This window comes from Astyanax mexicanus, chromosome 6 (assembly GCF_023375975.1).
Source record: "Astyanax mexicanus isolate ESR-SI-001 chromosome 6, AstMex3_surface, whole genome shotgun sequence".
NCBI classification, from domain to species: domain Eukaryota; kingdom Metazoa; phylum Chordata; class Actinopteri; order Characiformes; family Acestrorhamphidae; genus Astyanax; species Astyanax mexicanus.
This window is the reverse complement of record NC_064413.1, coordinates 44,713,873-44,739,359: the sequence shown is the minus strand read 5'-3', so window position 1 is coordinate 44,739,359 and position 25,487 is coordinate 44,713,873. Positions and strand designations below refer to the sequence as shown.

Sequence of the window (25,487 nt, the reverse complement as noted above, 5' to 3'; positions counted from 1 at the left end):
TTCTTCAACTTCTGACGTCTTCTTTTTCTTACTGACACCATTTGAGACTCTTAAGATTTGAAGTCCTGCTGGATTTTCAGAAGCAATTTTACATTATTTCCTCATTCGACCACCTTGATTCAAAGAAAACAAGTTCATATTAATAATGTTTTAAGAGTTGAGAAATCAATATATATGATCAAATACCCTGTTTTTTAATCACAGTTTTCATGCAGCTTGGCATGTTCTTACACACTGCTTTTGCATAACTTTATGCCACTCCTGGTGCAAAAATTTAAGCAGTTCAGCTTGGTTTGCTGGTTTGTGATCATCCATCTTCCTCTTGATTATATTCCAGAGTTTTTTTTTTAATTTGGTAAAATCAAAGGAACTAATTTTTAGGTGGTCTCTATATATATGTATATATAATGTATATACTGTGTGTTAAAAGAAGGAGCATTAGGCAAGCTGAAGCATCTGAGCCACTTTGACAAGGGCACATATTGTGAAGGGGCAATTTGACTGGGTCAGAGCATCTTGAAAACATCAAGTTAACCAGTAATCTGATCATTGGGTCATGGATACCCAAAGCTCATTAATAAAATCTATGGACTTCTCACCTCACAATTCACAGGACTTAAGGGATCTGCTGTTAATGTTAGACCTAGTGCCAGATACCACAGAACCTGGGGTTATGTCTCGATTGGTCTTTTCTGTTGAGGGAACAGAAGGGGGATGTTATGGCTGATGGGTGTACACTGTGTTCACATTATTTAAGAGTAATAAATGACTGTGCACAGTTTTATCCTCACCCACACATACCCCGCACTGCAGCCCTCTCTCTGCTCCCCTGGCTGGAGGTGACTTTCCCAGGCAATAAAGGAGTAACACTGTGAACCGATTGTGTTTCATCTCTCCAACTCTCTGATCCAGAGAGTGAAACAATAGTGCTGGACTGCCAGGTGAGTTCCTGCCAGCTGACTAGCTGACTGAATGTGAGACTATGAGACTCTACCTTAAAACCTCTGTTTGTGTTCTGCCCACACTGCTGCCCTCTGCTGAACATACAGTGCAGCTGATTGTGTGAATAGATTTGGTATATAATATTGTATATGAATTTGGGTTGCATTAAATATTTCGATGAGAAAATCAGATTTTAATTTAGGACTCTTTTCTAAATATTAGAGAATGACAAAATAACAGAAACCTATAAAAATATGCCTTAATAAATGTAATTTTCAAAATGCCACAGGTACCAAAAAAAGGTCACACACTCTTAATACTTTGTTTGACTGCCTTTAAGATGTATTAGGATTAAGATTTAGATTTATTTAAATCCAGTTTTGTATTAAATTATTTTATCACCAAGATCTTGACGATTATTGATGACGGTCTGACCGCTGCAACAAAAATATTGTCATTTAGAACACTTGCAGAAAATGAGAAATGGCTGAAATAACAAAAAAAGATGCAGATTCCAGACCTCAAATAATGCAAAGAAAACAAGTTCATATTCATAAAGTTTTTAGATTTCAGAAATCAATATTTGGTGTAATAACCCTGGTTCTTAAGCACAGTTTTCTTGGCATGGCATGTTCTTCTCCACCAGTCTTACACACTGCTTTTGGATAACGTTATGCCACTCCTAGTGCAAAAATTCAAGTAGTTCAGCTTGGTTTGATGGCTTTTGTTCATCCATCTTCCTCTTGATTATATTCCAGAGGTTTTCAATCATTTTTAAGTGGTCTCTTTTTTTTCCAGAGCTGTATATTGGGGGGAAATACCTTACCTAATCTAATACAAATAGAGCAAGAAAACACAATAAAAAAATAAGTGTTCAATTGACTCTGTGGCTCCTTTACAGAAAACACACGCATCACTTCTATAAAAAACAAACAAACAAACAAACAAAAAAAAAATATATATATATATATATACACATTTAATAGCATTAACCAGGTAGAACTTATGGCAGACAGGTATTAACGCAGACAGCTGCAGGGTGTGTGTGTGAGGGCAGCTGGTGGAGCAGGTGAGGGAGGTGGTCGGTAGGGGGCAGCAGTCTCTCTCAGAGAGAAGCTACCGACCCGGAAGTGACCACCACCACAACAACACAGCAGCAGCCAGCAGGGCAGCCAGCCTTCAGAACTACAGACGTTTACATCATTATTCAGCCTTAAACAGACCCGAACATGGCTCAGAAAATAAACGAAGCACATGAGCACATCGCCAAGGCCGAGAAATAGTAAGTACCGTCTGTGTTCAAGTTTAAAATTTATCTTAAACCACTGTAACTGTATAACTAAACAGCTCCCGGCTGGATCAGTCAATTCACCGTTCAGCTAGCTTTAGCTCCTTTACCAGCATTAAAGAGATACAGAGAGAGAGAGAGAGAGAGCGGTTTAATTATATACATAATTCAGAGTAACACTGTAAAATAACACAGCTTTCCGTATCCGTATAGTCTTATATCTATATATTTGCTGGATGTCCAAAATTTCCCCTTGGGGATCAATAAAGTATCTATCTATCTATCCATCTATCTATCCATCCATCCATCTTTCCACCTATATATCTATCTATATATCTATCTTTCTATCTATCCTTCTATCTATCCTTCTATCTATCCATCTATCTATCCATCTATCTATCTATATATCTATATATCTATCCATCCATCCATCCATCCATCCATCTATCTATATATCTATCTATATATCCATCCATCCATCCACCCATCTATTCATCTATCCATCTATCCATCTATCTGTGCTCTTACCTCGATAACCACAGAGCAATATTTATAAAAGCAGTTTATTCATTATTAATAAAGTGACGTTAGCTGTACCAAGCTCGCTAGCCAACATTAAATAAACGTTTATGTTTTGGTGTCATTAAACCTGTAAGTATTGGTGATGAAACGCTAAAAACAACATTTTAGCAACCTTTATTTAACGCTGCCTAATAAGCCTCACTTACTGTTAAAATGCAGACATTGTATTAACGTTCATTAAGCTGAAGGCTTTAATTGCTTTGGACTCTTTTACACTTACATTAATATATATATATATATATATATATATATATATATATATATATATATATATAACATTTATTATATATATATATATATATATATATATATATATATATATATATATATATATATATATATGTATGTGTGTGTGTGTGTTTCAAGGCATTAGAGATGGAAAAATGAACATACAGTACCAATCAAAACTTTAGACATAAATTCTTATTATTATTTGTTCTTTATTTGTATTGTTTACTACATTGTAGATTTAATATATAAAAAAATAACTAGGAAGCAACACTAATGTAGTTACTGTAGGTAGTAGAGAAAAAAGCGACCATGCACAGAATAAGGGAAAAGCAGTTAACCAGTAAATTCTTTGCATTCTAGATGTGAAGTGATATTGCACATACTATGAAATCCTGCACACCATATACAAACGGTAGAAAGAACACAGTGCACATGATTGGTCATTGATTTTCTCAGTGACTGCATTGTCAGCTGTGCTTCAGTACAGAGGGGGAGGAGTTATACAGCTTTATATTCACTAGTGGAAAACCACATAACAGCACTTTACCTAGATTATATTAACAGATTATTCATAAAGACACTTCACTTGTTCTCACGGTTTTGTATCAATGTCTTAATGTATTTTTGCAGTTTGAAGACAAGTTTTATGAAGTGGAAACCGGATTATGACAGTGCTGCCTCAGAGTATGCAAAAGCAGGTGAGAGCCGAACTGACAGAGTATTAAGCTACACTTTAAAAAATAAAATGTGATTCAGATTGTCTTTTGAACAGTACCACAGATCAAGCTCTTTTGTTAATAGACATATGCAGTATTAAAAAAAAAGTTTATTCCCACTCTTTCTCCCACTTACATCTCAACTGAAAATATGTATTTTCTTTTGCCATCTTTTGCGATTCTCATATGGTATAATTCAGTGAACCATTGGAAGCAGGTGTATCTCTTACAGGTGTGTTGTAATCTCTTCTTTTGTCAGTGTAAGATATTTATCTGTTCACTTTCAGCTGTGGCTTTCAAAAATGCCAAACAACTTGAAGAGGCAAAGGAAGCTTACTTACAGGAAGCAGAGGCCCATACCAACAACAGAACGTATCCTTTCCGGTCTTTTGCTCTACTGTAAATAAGACTAATCTTTTATAAGGTGTATGAATGGTTTAATCCTTATTAACTGGGGCAAAAACAAAATGATTAAGATATAATATCACAAATATAGAAGCAAACATTTTGCCAAATAGTGAGCCCAGTATAATCATCTTTACTGTCAAAGCTGAGATCCTACTTCATGCTTTGTGTTCTCAGTCAGTTAATTTTAAACCTTAGTTTTTTTTTTTTTTGTCATTTATATTAAATGTTATTGCTTTAACCCTCTACATCAACCAGTTAGTTGATGTTGTTAGTAGATTACAATTATTTAAGCATAAGTGTCATCAGTTTAGGTGTTTATCTGCATACAATCAGTTTTTACTGTCTTTTTAATCTCCATAGAACAACACGTCCAGTCTTTAGAGTAGAAGTTTATAGGAGAACTTTTATTGGGTTATCTGGCAATATGAAAGGCAAACTCCCTATTAATACCAAGTAATAATCATGGTTTGGGAAAATAAAATAAAATAAACACTGTATGAGCCTGTGTCTGCCAAACATCTCTGTATTGTTGATTGAAATGCAAGCTGTTTTTCCTTGAGTCATACTGCAGACTTTTCCATGCTGCAAAGTAAGTATTTCTGTGTGGTGTATCACTTTGCATTTAGTGTATTAAAATGTGCAGTCCGTTCTAACAGCCTGCATTTTCTCCACAGAGCCCTGGAGCAAGCAGGAATGATGCTTAAGGTGAGAGATAATGATGTCAAATTAGAAAATTATTTTTACATTTCAACACCTGTAAGTTTAGAGACAGCCTTCACAGCAATGTTAAAGTACCAGATATGGTAGAAAAACCAAAAGAGCACAGTTTGATTTTTTTTTTTTTTTAAAGATATGTTCTATTGTTGTTGACCTGGTTGGTGAACCTTAACAATACCCACACACACAGTGCTGTTTTCTCTGGACTGGACTGGACTGGACTGGACTGTATTAATTAAACATGAGAGCTGTATTATTGTTATTTGTCTTCAGCAAAGATTAAGATTATGTATTTTGCTTTATATTTTATACAGGACATGCAAAGACTACCAGAGGCAATTCAGTACATAGAGAAAGCCAGCATGATGTATGTAGAGAATGGTACACCAGATACTGCTGCCATGGCTCTCGACAGAGCAGGAAAGTGAGTGGTTTAATGTTTATGTTTTAAGTTTCACATGAGCTGCATTTTATTAGACATTTAATAACTTTGGCTTAATTATTTGCATTTAAGACCCAAATAACTTTAATTAATATTTACAATTAATTGATTTCTATTTAAGTTAATTGTATTTCCTGTGCCTAAGGTCCCAATAACTCATAAATGATAACCTGAGTGTAAGCATTTAGACAATGCATTTTGTGTGTGTGTGTTTGTGTGTGCGAATGTGTGTGTGTGTGTTTGTTTGTGTGCATGTGCATATATGTGTGTGTGGGGTCCACAAAAACAGCAATCCTGGGACACAAACACAGCGTTATTATAAGGAAGTCTATTAGGCATACTTAGTAAAAAATTAAAACCTTGCTCATATTGTTGCTAACACAGTGTTGAATTGTTATAGAAATATTTTATATACTTTAATCTGTGTTCTCTGAGAGTAATACTTAAGACTGTAATTAACAGGTTGATAGAACCAGTGGACTTATCCAAAGCTGTGGATCTCTATGAGAGAGCTGCATCAGTGTTTGAGGTGAGTTCCTGAAATTGACTTGTCATTTAATGGTATAAGACAAGAGCTTCAATTCCCCTGCCTCACGGCTGAATGCTGGGGTTTATACTTATTTAGCCCATGCCTGGCATGTTTCCAATTGGCATTTTTTTTGCTTCAGAGTCCTATTACAAAGAGCCTAGTCATGCTGTGTCAGCAATATGTCAATTTAAAGAGCCAATAAACCCTAAACCATATTTTTTTTCATTACAAGCTGAAATGTGTTCCTGTTGAAGTTGTGAAACATGCCAGTTCTGCTTAAAAGTTTTGTAAACATTTCCTTACTTTTAAAAAATGCTTTTATTTTGGCAATTTCCGCAGATCAGAGGCACACTGCTCAGTCAAACAGCCCTGCCTCTAATCCCATACATCACCCATTCCCCCTCCCAATGTTCCCCTCCCAATTTTTAGCTATTTTGAGATTTGAGCTCAGGGTAGAGTCAGCTAAAATCAGGGGGTTTAGTGTTCTCTTAAGGTAACTGAATGAAAGGGTGTCTACAAATAGTTTGACACAGTTTAAATCTGTAATATATTCCTCCAGCTCTATTATATACGTACTGCAGCTTTATATATTTCACTTAGTGGCCACTTTGTCATGTCAGCATGTATTCTGTTTCAGAATGAGGAACGATTGCGACAGGCTGTGGAGCTGCTTGGCAAAGCATCTCGACTTCTCGTCAGACAGAAGAAGTAAAGCTTGCACTTTAATCCTTAACACAGTGAACCATTTAGTAGATTAAATAGCTGTGATTGTCTATTTCTCTAAATCACATTTTCTCATGTTTTTCTTTTTATATCTTAAGGTTTGATGAAGCAGCAGTGTCAATACAGAAGGAGAAGAACATGTATAGAGACATAGAAAATTACCCAACCTGTTTTAAGGTGCTTTTTTCTTAATTTGCCCAAGTAACTTTCTGATTCACTTCTTAAATGTTTCATGATATAATAATTTATTTTCTTTTTTTTTTCTTTCAGAAAACCATTGCACAAGTGCTCGTGCACTTACACAGAGGAGATTATGTAGCAGCAGACAAGTGTGTGAGGGAGAGCTATAGTATCCCAGGGTTCAGTGGGAGTGAGGACTGTGTAGCTTTGGAGCAGTTGTTACAGGGATATGACCAGCAAGATGAAGACCAAGTGTCCCGAGTGTGTAACTCACCACTGTTCAAGTACATGGACAATGACGTAAGTGTTTTATAATATATAAATGTCTCATTAATCACTGTATCATACAGTAAAATTCCCAATTTATTCTGTTCTTTCAATTCATTTTTATAGGTGAAGATTTAATCAAAGTCTATATCACTAAAATTGACCTTTTTAAATCCAGTAAAACAAATTGACACCCCTGACAGGGACAGTGATGAGCAGATATTTGTATTCAGTCATAACGTAGGGTTTTTGAGCATAAACTGCTAATGTAAGGTCTTTCCATGCAAGTCAAACTTTTACTTGGCAGCTTTAAAATGTTAAATTTGCTTCACTGGTGGATTTAGAGGCAGTTTCTTGGACTGGGAATAAGTCTATTAAGACTATATTTACCTTTCAGTGGAACATTTCCATTCAAAATGCTATGTAGTTAAGGCTTAATCACTCTCTGGAAAACTGCTTCATAGTGTTTAAGGGGGGCAGTTAATTATTTACATAAATGATTTAGGTTTTTAAAAAATATCTTTAAAAATGGAATCATCATTTAAAATAATTTAAAAGCTGCCTTTTTTGTTTAACTGTGTCCCTTTAGCTAGATTATCTGAAACATATATAGTCAGTTTCTCAGACAAACATTACGCCTATTCTTAGACTACACAATATTTTAAATGGAGAAAATCTTTGATAATATATTTTTCACAGGACTTTATAAAGCAATAATATCCTGCTATTTTTACATCAACTTTCTTCTTACATTTACACTCTTATCACTTTAAAAACTCATAGCTCATCATTGGTAGTGCTATTCTCCAAAAATTTGCTAAACTGTTTTGTGTCATGTCTTTTCTTATTCACCTCCTAAGGGAGTAGCAGGTATGACAATACAGTAAAACAGTGTCTCCTCCCTGATTTTAGTATTAGTTTTTGTTGTAGAAGTGCATTAAAAAGAAACCTGGAGTTTCCTTGAGTGAGTAGTTTAGTGAAAATACTTCTACAGTGTTGTCAACTTTTTGCCAGTTTTGCGGAAAGATTTAGGGCCTTTTTGTTTTAAAAAAGTGACTAGTGACAAACTTGTGACATTTTGTACAATCACTATAACTGAACATGAATGGGAGGCACATCTCTCTCTCTCTTTCTCTTTCTCTCTCTCTCATTTCTTCATCTCTCTCTTTCTCTTTCTCTCTCTCTCATTTCTTCATCTCTCTCTTTCTCTCTCTCTCATTTCTTCATCTCTCTCTCTTTCTCTTTCTCTCATTTCTTCATCTCTCTCTCTCTCTCTCTCTCTCTCTCTCTCTTTCTCTCTCTCATTTCTTCATCTCTCTCTCTCTCTCTTTCTCTCTCTCATTTCTTCATCTCTCTCTCTCTCTCTCTCTCTCTCTCTTTCTCTCTCTCATTTCTTCATCTCTCTCTCTCTCTCTTTCTCTCTCTCGTTTCTTCATCTCTCTCTCTCTCTCTTTCTCTCTCTCATTTCTTCATCTCTCTCTCTCTCTCTTTCTCTCTCTCGTTTCTTCATCTCTCTCTCTCTCTCTCATTTCTTCATCTCTCTCTTTCTCTTTCTCTCTCTTTCTTTCTCTCTCTCATTTCTTCATCTCTCTCTTTCTCTCTCTCTCTTTCTCTCTCTCTCATTTCTTCATATCTCTCTCTCTCTCTTTCTCTCTCTCTCTTTCTCTCTCTCTTTTTGATTAACCTCCCAGCCCTTATGTGATCTGACAAAAAACTAATTTGCCTGAATGTATTTTTTGCAAATTATTGAGCACTTTAACTTTATTCTGTTAAAATATAGTTAGATAAATTGCATGTATTTTAACTTCACTATGTGATTTTGTGAATTTGAGTGCATTTATGATTATCTACACATTGATATTCTTATATATAAGAATATTGTTGTTTTTTTCATATAGTTCATCCTATTTAGAGAATAATATAAAAATAACTTGCATATTATGCCGTCTGGTGAGATTTAGTGATTTTTTTTAAGCAGACTTTTGCTACTGTCCTCTAAAAAAAGTTGTCAACACTGCCCTCTACTTTAAATCCCCTACTTACCCCTTTTCTTTTGTACTGCTGTTCACTCCTGAGGGAGACTTCATACCTCCTAGCCCTCTTCATGTGTGCAATCAAGTCCTAAAATGAGTTGATTCTTCTTCTTTTGCAGTACGCTAAGCTGGCACTGTCTCTGAATGTTCCCGGAGGAGGAAAGAAGAAGAAAGCTGCTGCTTCTGGAGATGGAGGAGTGAATGGCGGAGCTAACAGGCCTGAGGAAGATGATGATGAGTATGCAGGAGGACTCTGTTAGTTGCTCTGATTGCTGACCTCAGACCAGTGTTCTTTGTCATCCACAGGACGTCACTTTCCAGTACTGTACATCCGGCTGTTGTAAACTTCATTTTTGTTTTATGCCTTTTTGCGTAGCTTTAAAGCTCCATCAGAATTTACAGAAGTAAGTGTGGTTTTGGGACATTTAGCACTGGATTTGGCTTCAACACCAACAACTAGCCTTCCAGTTGTTGTGATTCTTGACTGGAGCTTTAAGGCTTTTAGAACGGGAAGCTGGTTGTAGGTCAGCATAAAAAGGCAGCTTCCATTTAAGAGTGTAGTTTTTGTTACTGCACACCAGCGCCTTTATCACAGTTACTGGAGGGCACATTCTCCATTCCTTCGCATGGCTGAACTGCCTTACCAAGTACTAGTACTAAACACCTATTGCCTGCTGCCCACAAACAGAGTCTGCTATATTTCATCATCACAGTGATGATTTACATTTGTCATTCGCTTTTGACATTGTTTTTCTGGGCTTTAAATTATGCAGGAGAGAGTATGATGCTCTAAACACACAAAAAATTAAATGAATCCTGCAGAAGGAAAAGAATAAAAGTTCAGGACATAACTTATGGTGTTATATCCATATACTAGTATTTATAATATCATTGTAAATGTATATAGAATCCAAACTGAATTACTATTCCTGGGCTGGATTCACAAAAGCGTCTTAAGAAAGAATTTGTTTTTTTTTTAACTTTTCTTTGTAGATAAATCCTAAGAACAATTGGTATTTATAAGAAAATATGTTTATAACTTTATGATGGTCTATTTACGAAGAGCTGTAACATGAAGCATAAAGGTCATTATCTCATAAGATATTGTAAAAAAAGTAAATAAGATTATTATTATTATCATTGTGAATTAGGCCATTGATTCTTCTTTAAATTTTGTAGTTTTTAGTTCATTGTACATTTTCTTTTTCAGAAAGCTTTTGTGAATCTGGCCCCTGAATTTGTCATTCTGGTAAACTGATAATAACACTTATCATCCAGCATTTTTAAAGGCGTTAGGCAGTTGTTACACACTAAATCAACGGACCCTTCTTTGATGGGACCTTGTTATTTGATTGTTATGAAATATTGTGTGAAAGCTTGATTTATTCAGATTCTTCCTGATTTCTATGATTATTATATAGATCATTTAGTGTTTCATTATTGTTTTAATGATGTTCTAAGCAAAATGAAAACATATATGGTTTTCAGGCAGTGATTTTATTCATTTACTTGTTTTGTAATGTAATTCAAAATCTGAAAACTGATTTACTTCTACTTCATCAAACAACTGTGCCTGAACTTTTGAAAAATGTAAAAATAGTCAAGGGAATGCATGAACTGCCTTCATACTTATGTTCTTAATTTATTCAGTTCTTCTTGCTCATTGTTTCCATATAGAAAAAAAACACACTGTATTAAAAACAGTTTCATGAATAGCTATATGATATGCAAATATGCATGAAATGCCTTAATATTATGGGCTGAATGTGAATAGGATTGCTTCTGTAGTGTGTTTTTGTTTTTAGAAAAAAAAATGACACTTTAAAATTTCAGGGAACAATTTCTCTCAGAAATGTATTTGTGAGTGTTGAATTTGATGGGAACTGGATGAGAATGTTGTATGAAACCTGTGTTTTGTAAACATCTCTTATGCTGTTTTTTCCGTCTTGGATTATAAACTGTGTGTTTCAGGCGTCGGACTTTCCATGAAGAGAAACCTCTGGGCTATTGTTATAAAATTTCTGCACTGCATGCAATGATTCAACATGTAGCTGCTATAATTAAGATTTTAAAGAGAAGTATGCAACACTTTCCTGAACCTATTAAAAATTCCAATCATGAAATAAATCTTTGTATGTTTTTTCAATTTAAACATTTTATGGTAAATCAATACTAATAATAGCAGTTCCTGCAGAAACTGCAAAAGTATTGTGGTTGCTGAAAATCCTGGCAGATGATACTACAAAAAAAAAAAAAACTAAAATTAATTAAAAATATTGATTGACTCAATTATATGTTGGTATCAGGGCCAAATATTGATGTAATTAACACTGGCCCAGACTACCAGATAATGGATTTACTCTTCCCAATAATCATAAAGTACAGTACAGTATCGTACAATAAATGGATATAATTTGTAATACTTGTATGTTATAAGAATAGTGAACAGTATTTTAGTGTGGACTGTGTAAACAAAAAAGCATGTATATATATATTTATGTAGATAATAGACATACAAACATACATGTATATAGTATATATTGTAAAGAGGAATAGTCCAGTGTGTGTATGTATGTATATATATATATATATATATATATATATATATATATATATATATATATATTTATATGTGTGTATGTGTGTGTGTGTGTGTGTAGCCTGAGTGCAGCCTGTGCAAATGTTTGAAAATTAATTCATTTTTTTATGGGGAAAATGTATTACACTTTTACAAATAAAGTAAGTCAGATCTGTACCAAAAGAATAATGCTTAAAACTATGCTATTCATTCTACAACTGCGCCACATTTGACGATCTGACCTTGATCAAACACAACTATTAAGATTATTATGCAATAGGCCATATCGTATCAAACGTATCCTTTTTTGTTTTTTATATTCTGCACCTATATTGTGGTATTTATTTTACTATATTACGTTGTTTCCACATTATTATATTCACATTATTAGTATTAATTATTTTGTATTTTTATACAAAATCTCTAAAGGTACTGTTTTTACAAAATAGTCAAAACTTTACAGATTTTTTTTTTGTTTGTGCTGAACTTTTTTCAGTGTTTTCCATATCACAAAAATATTTCAGATTGCAAAAATATTATTTTATAGCCATATTGCGTTTAAATCAGTTTAAACACACTGCTTCCATAGCCAAGTTTAATCTGGTATAGTACGGTTAAGAACACATATCAAGACCACTGATCAGCCTACTAGCAAACTGTTCTGGACTCTGTCCATCCATTAATCCATTAACAGAGCTGGGAAAGGGAGAAAGTTATTCACACAGAGATGACACACACACACACAACAGGTTTTCAAAATGTGCTTTATGCTTAGATCACTGAACCACCATTACATCCACCATTGTGCAGTGCGTTCCCTAACAGTAGGAGGGAACACGGTTCTCCATGCTGCGGCTGTTCTCTGACCTGTGTGGAAGAACAGAACTCTAAATACTGCTTTGACTAGATGACATTCTTTTCCTGAGAACGGTGTCATCCGGCTTCCGTATATAGTTTTCTGCACAACATCACAACATAAAGCAAACGGAGATCACAGTCCCACGTGGAATGTCACATAGTTACATCTTTTGAAGAACCCAAGCACTTCAGTAAAAACCTTTGTCTCAAGTCAAAAGTGGCTAGTGTCTTTCAGTTGCTGTCCCTTTTTTTTGCTGTCCTTTTCGTCTTTACGGCCAGATACCAGGACAGTGTATTGCACAACCCAGGGATCATTGCATTTCATCTGAGCAGCTTCAAGCAGATAGGGGGCAGCAGAGCACTGTTGAGCCCTGAAGCCAGCCTCACTCTTTCAAGTCTCTGGCAGCTGCTACAACATCCCAATCCATTGGCTTTCCAGGTCCAGGTCAGTACTTCACGTACATACACTGTAGAACAGCTCCGCCTGTGTATCACATTGTTGAAGGTAGTGAGACCCCACTCAGGGAGGCCTTTTCCTATTCACAAGCTTACAAACGCACTATTTACGTGGACACGTTCTTCCATACTGCAGCTTCAGCAGGAGTGTCCTCTCTCACCGCCTTCTTTTTCTTCTTTTTTCTCCTCGTAAACTCACGTAGCTCACTTAGTCTTCTCCCTGGTCCACTTGATCATGGTCTCAGGTGAACGGTAGAGGAAGATGAGCTTAGCATACAGGTCTTCCTCCAGCTCCAGCTCACCGGTCTCTCGGACGAGGAAAATGTCGGTGCACAGTTTGAGGATGCGGTCCACACAAGGCAGCTCCTCGAACATGATGGAGTGGGAGATGCCGCTGAAGAACTCGCGCACAAACTTGCCTATCACCAGAACCACAGAGGCGTACAGACCCATTATACTGCAAAAGAAGAAGAAAAAGCAGGTCAGTGACATATTACACACATTATATAATGCAGTACTAATATGTCAAGCCAGAACTGCAAATTAATTTTGTTAATTGTTGTAGTGGTTTTGTCTCTTACCCGTAGCCAGCGAGGAAGCCCAGGCTGGGAGGACTGACTTTATCACTAAAGACATACAGCCGCAGTCCAGCTTCCCTCTTCTGCTCTGTCTTCACCCCAGATTTCATATCGATCATCCCAGCAGAGGGCTGGTCCACGATCCACCACTCCTGGATTTCACCACTGCTGTTATCGGAACGTTTCAGATCCAAGGTGATATCCTTATACCCATCGTCTGAGGAGGGAGGCAAAATATGTGGTTGAGCCAAAAGTTAACGCAAAAATCAGTCATTCTTAAACATAGAGGTTTTATTATTCTATTAGTAATGCCAGTTTTTGGTTCCATAAAAAAAACATAAAAAGTAAAGAACAATTTAAAGAAGTGAATAAAGTTTCAAACATCTATTTTACAAAATTGGTTCTTTATGGAACCAAAGGTGGTAATTATGCGGCATTGCTGAAACAGCACTCCGTAGCATCTATATAAATATAGAAATATGTATACTGTACTCTTTAGATTCATACTTTACCTCCATAGAGATGGTCTATGGGTTTTGCATTAGAGTCACTGGGTGCTCGTATAAAACAGGGGAAGACTTCTTTTATTATTCTGTAAAAGAAAAAGAAATCAAGTTAAGTTGATGGCTTTGTGTACTTACTGTAAACATAGTCAACATAGTACTGCAGTCACACTTCACCGTACTCACACAGCCTTGTTTCTTGTGCCGTTCAACAGATTGATTAACTCCTGTCGAGTATTCGTATCTAGGTATGTAACATGCTTGTCCATGGCGACTTCTGCCTTTGCTCCAAGACTGAGGTTCCTATAAAAAAAATTGCAGAAAATACAGATTCTTTTTTTTAGTTTAGTAACTTTGAAAGTGTGGTGCCTGGATAACTACCTAAAGGTACTGTTTATATAAACACTACCTGTTTAACTAGCTCCCAGTGCCACGTTTTAAATGCCAGGGCCCTCAGAATACTACTGATGAAGTGTGGAGCTATTTAGAGCTTGTTAATGGTTTAAAAATCGCCCTTTCTTTGCATGGGCAGCGATATGCCCCAATTGCTATCATTGTAAGCCTGTTGGGAGCATCTGCTAAAAGCACTGCATTATAGGTTACTGGCTTTTAATGAAGGTGGTCTATTTGTTTTAACAAAAGTACTCTTTATCCTGTTTCATTTCACACTGGATTTTTTCTTTGAGATTTTTTTTGTTATTTTATAATGCTATTAAGTGGGGTGAGAGGAAGAGCAATTAATAGATCTTAGTAATGGATTATGCCCCACTTTTAGACCACAGAGCTATTTGTTAAGAGCATCGTTTTCAGTGTTAACAAACTGTACCTTTGGATGGTCCAGGACATGGTGACAGGAAACTGGTCCTCTTTGCTCAGAACTTCCATCAGACTCTTTCTGCTGGGTGGGCTGATGGTCCACAGTGAGTTAGAATTTCCCTCCAGCTCAGCTTCAGTCACATCCTCAGCAGTGTAGGCTTCTAAGAACTGCATTGCTCCCTGAGGGAAAAAACAAATATTACACATAAGGCTGTATTTATGGATTTATTTTTGCCGTTTTGTTTTTATTTTGTACTAAAAAATAGGAATGCAGCAATAAACTGTGGGCTGCTCACACTATCCATAGTTGTTTTTATTTGTACAAATATTCCAATTCTGATAGGTAAACATGTTTAAAATGGAAATGGGACCAAATCTACCTGGATTAGCATTTCACAGAAAAATAAGCTTTGTGTAAATTGAGTACGGTAAAATATTTAACACTGTAGTTGAGAGTAACCTAACATTTAGACTATGGTAAACTTGTTTTATCATACTTTTAAAGGAATGATTTTGATATCTCTGAGCATTCCTAATAAATTAGATGTTATGAAAGCAAACCTACCGGAATGTAGTTGTATGAATTCATAAACTTTAAGAATTCTGCTTCAGTTACATCCTTGAGCTGATTCTGCTGAGCACTCATTGTGAAGATTGGCTATAACACACACACAGAAAAGAGGTTTAGAGAATGCATAATAAGCTGAAACATCCTGCATCTGAGCGGTATACACTGACATGACGAAAATCATGGGATAGAAACTAGTGTCGTTAAAATTTTAAAAAATGCATCAACCTAACCTGTGGGATATGGGTGTGAGGTCTCTTGAATTGAATGTGGATGTGATTGTTGAGTCACTTGTCTGTTTGTATAAACAATTCTAGCCAGACCCGGCCAATCACAATCATTTTTACCCACTGTGCTGTCCACTGTGAGTGGTAATGCCTTTACTTACATATTCCTGGTACACAAGTCACTCTGTATCGAGTAATATTAAATGTCCTCACATTTGGAATTTGGAAATGTAATGTCCTATCCCTACCTACTACCCTGCCTCGCTCAAACATGCTTGACCACACCTCACAACTTATACAGCTGTGAACAATCCTATGCAGCCCCCCCCCCAAAAAAAAAATTATAATCAATTTGACAGTAATGATCATATTATTGTCCCTTGACTTTTCTAATGTCAGTGTAATGTATTGCTCTAGTTAATGTGTGCGTACCTGAAATCCTCCCAGTGTGATGGTGACCGACACGTCCAGGGGTTTGTTAACGACGCCAGCAACCGATTTGACCAGAGACATGAAGAGCAGCGGGAACCAGACGATGCAGATGAGTAACATCACAATCATACCACCCATTCCGTACTTTACCACCTTCTTCTTCTTCTGCCCTCGTGGCTGAGGATATCTCTGATGAATCACACACACAAACAAACACAGATAACTATCTCACCTCAGGGGATTTGAAGTGAAGCAGTGCAAAAAGTCTGCATATATATATATATATATATATATATATATATATATATATATATATATATATATATATATATATATATATATATATATTTTTTTTTTTTTTTTTTCCAATATTAAACAATGTAGAAATTACAATTATGTAAAAATATCTTACTTTCTCTGACTCCCTCCAGCACTTCAGCACAAAAATATGTGCGTAGATGTCCTCCACGCAGATCCAGCTGGATAGGCTGAGAGTAGTGTCTGTCCACACCCAGTCCATCACGGCCCGCAGCTCTGTTAAGAACGGAACCAGCCGGAACCTGCAAACCCAGACAGACATGAATGATAAAGATCTTTTTTTAATATAATCTGTTCATGTGTTTAGAGTTCAAAAAGGAACATTCCTAATATTTTCATTTTATATGGTATTAATTTACATACAGTATCTCACAGGAAGTTCACCCCTCACATTTTTGTAAATATTTTATTATATTTTTTCATGGGACAACACTGAAGATGTGGCACTTTGATATCAAGTAGTCAGTGTACAGCTTCTATGACAGTGTAAATTTGCTGTGCCCTCAAAATAACTCAAGACACAGATACTTATGTCTAAACCACTGACAACAAAAGTCAGCACCTCTAAGTAGAAATACCCAGCGGTTTAGACATTAATGGCTGCATGTTGAGTTATTCTGAGGGCACAGCAAATTTACCCTGTTCTGCAAACTGACTAATTTACACTGTATAAAAGTGTCGTATATTTACTGTTGTCTCAAAAAGATATAATAAAATATTTACAAAAAAGTGAGAGCTATACCCACTTTTTTGAGTTACTGTATTTCATTCAGTCCAAGTTATAAAACAAGGATAGTAGAATTTCTTTATGAAACACCTCCCTTTAATGTGAAGTAGGGGTGGGCAATATTATATCGTATACAATATTTCGTGACACAGAAATATCATGATATTAAAAATCCATATTGTGATAATAGGGCTGTTCTGTCTTAAAAGTAGTTCATAATTTACTGTGAAGCTTTAGGTGTATTTATTGTATAATTGTTTTAGTTTGCAGTTTATTTGCATGCACTAAATATTCTGCAATATTTTTGGCTGCATTATATTATTTTATGCTATATTATTTATTTTGCCACATTATGATTATTCTGTTATACTATTATATTATATTCCTGAAATGAATGAATTATTTTAGTTTTGGCAAGTATATCGTTATCGCAAAAATACCCTGAAATATTGTGATATTATTTTAGAGCCATATCGCCCACCCCTAATTTGAAGTATGCAGAACTTTCATGGTTATTTGGCTTAATAAAGAAGAGTACAGATGGATCTCACCCCTGAAAGAGGAAAAGGTTGACGTAATTATAGCTCTTGGTCAGGAAGTTGCCCAGCACTCGTGTAGGGTAGCCGCAGCGGATCTGGTAAGCTGACAGGCCGAAGTAGATGCACTTCACAAAGTACCAGAGCTGAGCCACCATGTTCTGACTGAAACGCCTAACAGAATAAAATGAAATATTATTAAAGCATTTTAAATTTTCAAACATGTTAGGCACTTGTATGTCTATTACAAGACAACAAATTTATCTAGCAAGTTCTAGCCTACCTCTCAGTGACTCCTGGAAGTATGAAGAACATCCAGAAGTGGATGCCAAACACCAGAATGACCTGGAAGATGACCTTCCCCATAACGGTTTTCCTCAGATAGAGCGCTCGATCCACCACCATTGTACCAAACTGGATCAGGACCATCACCAGAAATGCCTCTGGTACCTGATCCTCAGACAGAGAGGACGTGATGTCTGCAGCAGCAGAGTGTTTCTGTAAAAAGATGCAGACAGTAGGTATATAGAGTGAGACAGGGTTAAGGACTTTGAAATAAACAGTATTGGGCATTTATTCATCCATTATTCATTCATTAACATATTTTTTTAATATATATTTCTTCCTGGTCAGGTTCACAGTCGGTCTGGGTTTTCCCAGAATCACTGAACACAAGGCAGAAAGAGCTCCTGGAGTGGCCGCCAGTCAGAAGTGAGTGTTCGAGTTTCAACTATTATATAAGCATTTTTGTCATTTCTGAAAATATGTTTGACTTTAAATAAAAACACAAATACACCATGTCCAAATGTTTGTGGATACACCTTTTAAATAAACGCATTCAGCACATTATATTGCACCCATTCCCTTTAGAGACGTACTGTCAAATTATTCCTTAAATAAATGTTTTTCCCCACTTCAAGTATCCTAAAATTAAGGAAAACATAAAAATAAATAAAAAAAAGTGCTTAAGATAAGGTATATAAATAAATAAAAAGTGCAGTTTAGGTTTTCCTTTTACATTTTCTATAAATCTGGGCTGAAATGGTGTCAGGTCTATTTTCATACCTGTGTAAAGGAGCTGATTGGTCAGTTCAGGTTAGAGTGGGCAAGTCTGCTCTATATATTTGTGTTTAGTTCTGTATTGGCACTTAACGCTGCTGCTGTGTATTAGCACTGTGCTCTGAACATGAGACGTGTTGGCTCTTTCACTGAAAACTGGGTTTTGCCTTCACTGTCTGTTTTTTAGAGCACAATTTCTGAATGAGCTCCGTACCTCTCCTGTGTGCGCGCCACACTCAAATCTGCACAGAGCTGATTGGCCAAGGAGCAACTTTGCTGATATTTACATGCACACAATTGGTCTGATTTTTATGCACAGCAAAATATAGTAAATTAAAACGTTTTTTAATAGTTCACCAGCTAGTATGGTTTACTAACCAGGTCCTTTTTTCATACCTTCGGTTATATGTTACCACTGCCTGCAGGAGGTGAAGCAGTGTTTTGTTTGTCATGCTTCAGTTCTGATGCAGAAGCTGTGCAGAACTTACCCCAAAGGCCCAGAATCCAAAAACAATGATGATGAAGTCAACAGTGTCAGCTAGAAACATCAGCACATAGACGTCTGTCACTGCGCTGTACTCCGGGTGGATCAGGTTATAGAAAAACTGGCGGATTGGAATATAGATCTCCAGGGTTCTAAAAAAAAAAATGGATGAGAAGATGAGAGAGATTGTGAATAAAACACTGGACTGCCTTTTATCTCAGCACATTCTAGACAGGAATAAGTTCATGCATTAAAAAAACTACATCTTCACACATATGGAGCTGTACTCTAGTAGAAGGTTGAGGATTTACGTGTGGATTGTGAATTTCTTGGCCTTGATGAGCTGCTCTCGTAGTTTCTCCAGAATAAGCTCTTTTCGACTCTTCTGCTGGACACCCAACACACTGCCTGCATGACACACACTCGACCTAGTGCCAGTGCTGCCTGTGGACACACACACACACACACATACACAAAAACACAGGGAGTCAGACAAATCTATATAATTTAAGTAATTCTTAAATCTTAAGTATTATTTAATTCCTATAGGTCACAGAGTCCCCAGATAGACACTGGAATGCACTGGTTTGGTACTAAGCATAGTCCAGTACAATTATGTACAATTAAGTGGGTCATAAATAAAAACATGTATATGTGCAAGAATATGTAAAGAAGTATATTTGGCTGTTTATATTCTTACTATATTCTTACAGTCTTGTTGTAAGCTTACTAAAACAAGTTTTGCCTTTGGGCAACATTATGAAGATTACTTTGTTAGGCCCTTACGATAAAGCAGTAAGGCTTATTTGTAAACAATAGATCACACTATTCTCTTAGAAAGATTAGAGAATATGGTCAGAGACACTGTAAAAGCTTAATCGTGGTTTAAATTATATTATCAGTTAGTAAAAGTTAAATTATGTATCTTTTAAGTATACAAAGGTAAGATTTGACACACCATAATGCTCTGTTTTAGGACAGTTATTAATTACAATATACATGCTCCAACTATTAGTCATTAGAAAACATAACGTTAATTTTCATTGTTATGCAAATGATAAACAGCTCTATCTATTACTCAAACCTGAGGACAAACTGAGATGAAAGAAAATCGAGGATGTCTCACAACTTTCTCCCCTTAAATAGTGATAAAACAGAAGTTGTCCTATTAGGCCCCAAAGCTGCTAGAAATAAACGCTTAGACTTAATGTTAAATCTGACTTCCCGGTCACACGTGGTTCAGCAGTTAAAAATCTTGGTGTTATCATAGATTTAAATCAAGCATTCGATAAACACATATCTAATGTTTTTAGAACAGCTTTTCTACACCTCTGTTTATTGCTAATAGGCTAAGAAATGTCTTGATCCCTTATGACACAGAAAAATAAGTGCATACCTTCATTACATTAGACTACTGTCAGGATGTTCCAACTTAGATCTATTGATGTTCCAACAATAGATTATTTTCCCAAAATGGAACTTGAGGAATTGTGATAAACAGTAAATGTTGATGTTGAAGAGTAAACGTTAACAAAATAATGAATATAAAATCATAAACATCCTTCTTTTGTCTATCTTGCATGTTTTGGAATGGACATTTTAGTTATATATATTTTTGTTTTTCAGTAGGTTTTGTAGACATTTTAATATTTAAAAATCCATGTCATATTTTACACACCTGTAGTAAATAAACATGGAATATTTGACATTTATCCGTCAAAGTAATACAATTAATAAGGGGAAGACAAGTGTCCAACACCAATTTTCAATCATTGTTTAAATTCACAAGGAACTAAAATTTAAGGCGTTTTAAAGCAAGGGAAGACATTGACTGTGACACTTAAAATGGCTGCCAGGTAAACAGCTCCTCTCATATTTCTGTAGATAAGGTTAAAAGTTTGCTCTTCACACTGTCACATGACTTTTCTCATTACCCATATATATATATATATATATATATATATATATATATATATATATATATATATATATATATATATATATATATATATATATATATATTTAGTTTTGAAATAGAGTTACTATTTTTGCTGAGGATGTACTATATTAAGGTCTAAATGTAAACAGTGAGTGAGAGTTTAGTTCTCATGGAGCCTCTATAGTGAAAAAGGTTAAGTTCACTCATCCTCCTCAACATCATTCTCACACGCTGCTACCGCTGAATTCCTGCTGCAGTGGAGAGATGCTGTGAAGCATTGTGTAAATGTAGGGCTTTATTGATGTTCAACAAACAGAGAACACAGACAGAATCATGCAATTGAGGAATAAAATGAAATTCAGATATAAACAAAGAACGAATGGAAAAATGTTCTACCTTCTATCTTATAAAACTGAATTTATTCCTTTATTATCTGTATTTATTTTTGTTACTTGTGTTGGAGAATTTATTTTTTCGAGTATTCCAAAAACATCAAAGAACAGCAGAATCCCAATTATTTGTATCCAGTTAACAGCTTTTCTGCAAGTGTTGTTGATTTATTTAATGAGAAATACCATATTGCTGTGGGCATTTGAGGTTGGATTTATTCCATTTGTGTAAATGGTAAACACTGACGCTATAACTGAGTGCCCATTTGTGGAGAAACTATTAAACTAAACTGAGACATTTTACACTATTCTAAACACATCTAGGATATTTCATATTTTAAAAGCAACACAATTTAGTTGCAACCCGGTTTTTTATGTTTTCAATTAATTTTCTGGACAAAAACAGGATTTGCCAAAACATAAAACCTGTTTTACAGGGCTCTACAGATGTTTACTTCCTGACTGTGATTACATGAATTCTGTGCACAGAATCAGATGTCCGTTCATATAAATCCTAGTTATAGGATTTATAGTTTTTTATTTTTTTTGCAGTGTGTATTTCTTTACAGGCGGGTAGGTATTAAGGAAAAAGGCAGCAGCAAAAGCTAAAAACGTTTATTGATTTATTTGATTGGTGTCTGTATATAGTAATAAATCTATGGTGTCTCTAAGAGGTGTTTGAAATGTGTTGGACAGTTTCTGGTAGCTGGTTGTATTTGAGCTGTTTTATTGTTGATGGGACTGTAGCCTATTAGAAATGCTTATTTTTTCTTAATAAATACTCTTTTTCATTATGGAGTATTCCTGTGTGTTAAGTGTGTAAAAAAGTAATCTGAACTCTTGCCGAACTGTGAATATACTGAACTGCTTAACTTGCTAAATCTCACTTTCCGAAAAATTCAACATCATTCTCATTACTGAAATAGTTGTTTATTAACAAATGTATTAATTATTAGTCATTTTTTGTTAGGAATTGTATTTACATAATTTATAAAAACGTTTTTAAGCTTTGTTTATGAAAAATAAGTTTTTAGTTTTCTTAGTTACTGAATAAAATATGTGTTTATACTGTAAGTGCTGATCCTCACCTCCTCTGGAGGCCACAGAGCGACGGGAAACATGGGATCCTGCGCTGGAGCTGTGTCTGCGCACAGATGAAAGTGTGTGGGAGTGTTTTCTGGGCGTGCGGAGGTGTGTGGACTCCACTGAGGTCTCGCGAGTGTATGAGCTCCTCTCTGGCCGGACTCTGGGTTTCTCCTCACTGTCCGAATCAAAGTTACAGGCTGCTGCTGCTGCTGCGGTCTTAGCTTCTGCCTTAGGGTCGTCCTCGTCCCACAAACCATGACACTGATCCAGTGGAGACAAAATACACACATCAGACATGACCCAGCTAATATCAGTGAATGTACAGTGAGAGACATAAAAATACAAAAACAGTACAGATTAGATTAAACAGCTTCTTAAATAATACTGCTACAAAAAATGAATTACTTAAATTATAATAGTGAGGATTCATTTTGAATTTCTGTTTTTTACAGGTAACCATGTCTGTAGAGAAGAAAATAAACATCTACAAAAAAATAAAGACAGGGGCACCGTATTTATAAATATATAACGTAAAAATATAAATATTATATACAAAAGGGTGCCAATTTGGAGTACCTCTGCAAATTTGAATATCTACAGTAAGCAATAAATCAGGTATGTTAGGCACCACTCTGTATATAAATATATGTATATGTTTGGGGTATATATTTAGAAATACAATGCCACTGTCTTTTATTGTTAAATAATATGTGTTTGTTGTCACCATGGTAAATATGATTGTTTCTTTTTTTCTGGCAGATAACTTAATTTTTATTTCACACCATTCACAATTATTTTTTTTATTTTTTTACAGATGGGGTGATGCTTTCTTTCCAGAATTTGCTGCAGAATTTGGACCAGTGCTTCCCTGCTACTGTGCCATTCCCTGCAGCACAAGCATGATCCATCCACTCACATGTTTAACAGTTGGAGAGGTGGTTTTTTGACAGTTTGCACCATTTGTTTTTGTTTTTTTTTACAAAATAACAGTGTAAATAAATACAAATTCTAAATTTCTACCTTAAGAATAGAGCGATGGAAGAAGAGTGCCAGCAGCTGCACCAGGTCATAATGTACATAGCCCTCTTTCTTCTCCACTCCTATTATATTTGGAGGGTGGAACGGTTTGCTCTTGTCCAGCTCTATGTTTTGATTGAAGGGAAAGAATCCGAACTGAAAAAAGTACTTTATTACTATTGTCACCTGTGGGAAAGAAAGAACGACAGAAAAACAAGACAAAGGCCATCATTCCTTTATTTCAGGTCAAGAGATATAATATTGTTTTTGCAACTCTTCTTGCAACTTGCACCTCACATTCCAATAGGTAACGTTTAGGTAAACTAAGCTAACAACATCTAGACTGGCAGATGGGTCGTTCTACTCTGCAGTTGGTCAATGCAGAATGTTATCATTGGCTAAGAGCAAGAATTTAAGACACTTCTGCATACATGAGAAATATGTAACACCTTTTTTCAAATTCCCCTCTGTTTCAGTTTTCACTCAAAACAAGACTTTTATTTTATTGATGTGCTTTTATCTAATAATGTCTGATGTTTGTCTGTTTTTGTCTTGGTGGTGTAGTTTTTCTTTTGATTGTATGTGTACCGCACTTTTCTTTTTTCACTGTATTATAGATGAACGTGTTGCTGAAGCTGTACCTCAGTGTAGACTATAGCGGTCATCCAGAAGCGTTTGCTGGGCCGGGGCACGGACAGCATGGCCCACAGGAAGATGAGGATGGGCAGGACCAGTGTAGCCACTGAGGCTGAGATCATGTGATTAAGGATGATGACCAGGTAGCACACCATCTCCGAGTGGGCCACCAGCATGTTGTAGAGAGCGTAGCACAGCTGCAGGATCTGAGGCTGGGAGCTGTAGAAGCGCTCAGACTCTTCCAGCTCCTCATCATAGAACATCCTGATGGAGGATCGTCACACAATCATAATTCATACATACAGAAACTTTATATCAGTCAGATTAACTACAAAGATGTGTCGCAACATGTTTAGCGTCATGTTCATCTAAATGACCTTCCTTGATCCTACTTTACTTAAAACCCACTGAACTCTAGGTTTATTTTTATTATTCAGTTATTCTTCAATTTCATTATATTTTAAAGGGTTCTCTTTAACTAATAGTGTCCTTAATGTTTAGTCCTGGGACAGGGATTCCGAGCTATGGAATGGTGTGGCATCACTGGTTTACCAAACCAACAATCTCCCAGTAACGGTCCAAGCTTAGAAAGATGTGCCACTCACTTTAAACCAATTTAATTGTATTTTATTGCCATTTTAAATGATAGACCAACGCAATTTAGGGTCATTGTCTTGCTGGAAGGTGAATCTCCTTAAGTCTTAAGTCTTTTGCAGCCTCCAACAGGTTTTCTTCAAGGATTGCCCTGGTCTTCCCATCAACTCTGACCGGCTTCCCTGTCCCTGCTAAAGAAAAGCATCCACACAGCAAGATGCTGCCACCACCATGTTTCACAGTGGGAATGGTGTGTTCAGAATCTGCGGACAGATTCTCCCACCTGAGCTGTGGATTTCTGCAGCTCCTCTAGAGTGACCATGGGCCTTTTATCTGCTTCTCGTAAAGTAGAAGTAAACTGGTGCTGTACGCTTTTGCACATCACACTTGTAAGATTTTTTTTTTTATTAAAACTTTTAAAACCATGTAAAATTGTTGTACCACTTCACAATCATGTCCTACTTTTTTGGTCTTAAAATCTCAGAAAAATACATTTATGTTTGTGGTTGTAAAGTGACAAAATGTTCAAGGTCAAGGAGTACAAATTCTTTGCAAGCCACTGTATGAATTTAACAATTGTGATTCCTATTAAAAGGTGTGCATTCCTCACTTGCTTGTGTACTTTTTA

At 35.8% G+C, this 25,487-nt stretch overlaps 2 protein-coding genes and 1 long non-coding RNA gene across 6 annotated transcripts in view; 2 read left to right on the top strand and 1 right to left on the bottom strand.

Moving 5' to 3' along the window:
- Positions 1–2,063: 2,063 nt before the first annotated feature.
- On the top strand, positions 2,064–11,185 carry napga (N-ethylmaleimide-sensitive factor attachment protein, gamma a). Its single transcript, XM_007238663.4, has 11 exons — positions 2,064–2,224; positions 3,674–3,741; positions 4,047–4,131; positions 4,739–4,756; positions 4,842–4,872; positions 5,199–5,308; positions 5,789–5,855; positions 6,493–6,563; positions 6,677–6,755; positions 6,849–7,058; positions 9,178–11,185. The coding sequence occupies exons 1-11, from the start codon at positions 2,172–2,174 to the stop codon at positions 9,316–9,318; spliced, it is 933 nt and encodes a 310-aa protein (XP_007238725.3). The 5' UTR covers positions 2,064–2,171; the 3' UTR covers positions 9,319–11,185.
- A 1,201-nt stretch (positions 11,186–12,386) lies between these two features.
- Positions 12,387–25,487, bottom strand: part of LOC103047759 (piezo-type mechanosensitive ion channel component 2) — a 198,019-nt gene continuing 184,918 nt past the window's right edge. For all 4 annotated transcript variants that reach the window (XM_022673427.2, XM_022673428.2, XM_022673425.2 and 1 more), the window contains exons 38-52: positions 24,271–24,529; positions 23,633–23,815; positions 22,615–22,873; positions 19,510–19,642; positions 19,203–19,350; positions 17,939–18,153; positions 17,671–17,829; positions 16,487–16,634; positions 16,075–16,263; positions 15,413–15,505; positions 14,858–15,027; positions 14,218–14,334; positions 14,041–14,120; positions 13,532–13,745; positions 12,387–13,407 (exon numbers count right to left, since the gene is read on the bottom strand). In XM_022673427.2, coding sequence (XP_022529148.2) covers positions 13,155–13,407; positions 13,532–13,745; positions 14,041–14,120; positions 14,218–14,334; positions 14,858–15,027; positions 15,413–15,505; positions 16,075–16,263; positions 16,487–16,634; positions 17,671–17,829; positions 17,939–18,153; positions 19,203–19,350; positions 19,510–19,642; positions 22,615–22,873; positions 23,633–23,815; positions 24,271–24,529 — 2,620 coding nt within the window. In that variant the 3' untranslated portion in view covers positions 12,387–13,154. The remainder of the gene's footprint in view (positions 13,408–13,531; positions 13,746–14,040; positions 14,121–14,217; positions 14,335–14,857; positions 15,028–15,412; positions 15,506–16,074; positions 16,264–16,486; positions 16,635–17,670; positions 17,830–17,938; positions 18,154–19,202; positions 19,351–19,509; positions 19,643–22,614; positions 22,874–23,632; positions 23,816–24,270; positions 24,530–25,487) is intronic.
- On the top strand, positions 18,148–24,360 carry LOC111193319 (uncharacterized). Its single transcript, XR_007439652.1, has 3 exons — positions 18,148–18,366; positions 23,427–23,547; positions 24,247–24,360. It is a non-coding gene; the product is annotated as an uncharacterized LOC111193319 (long non-coding RNA).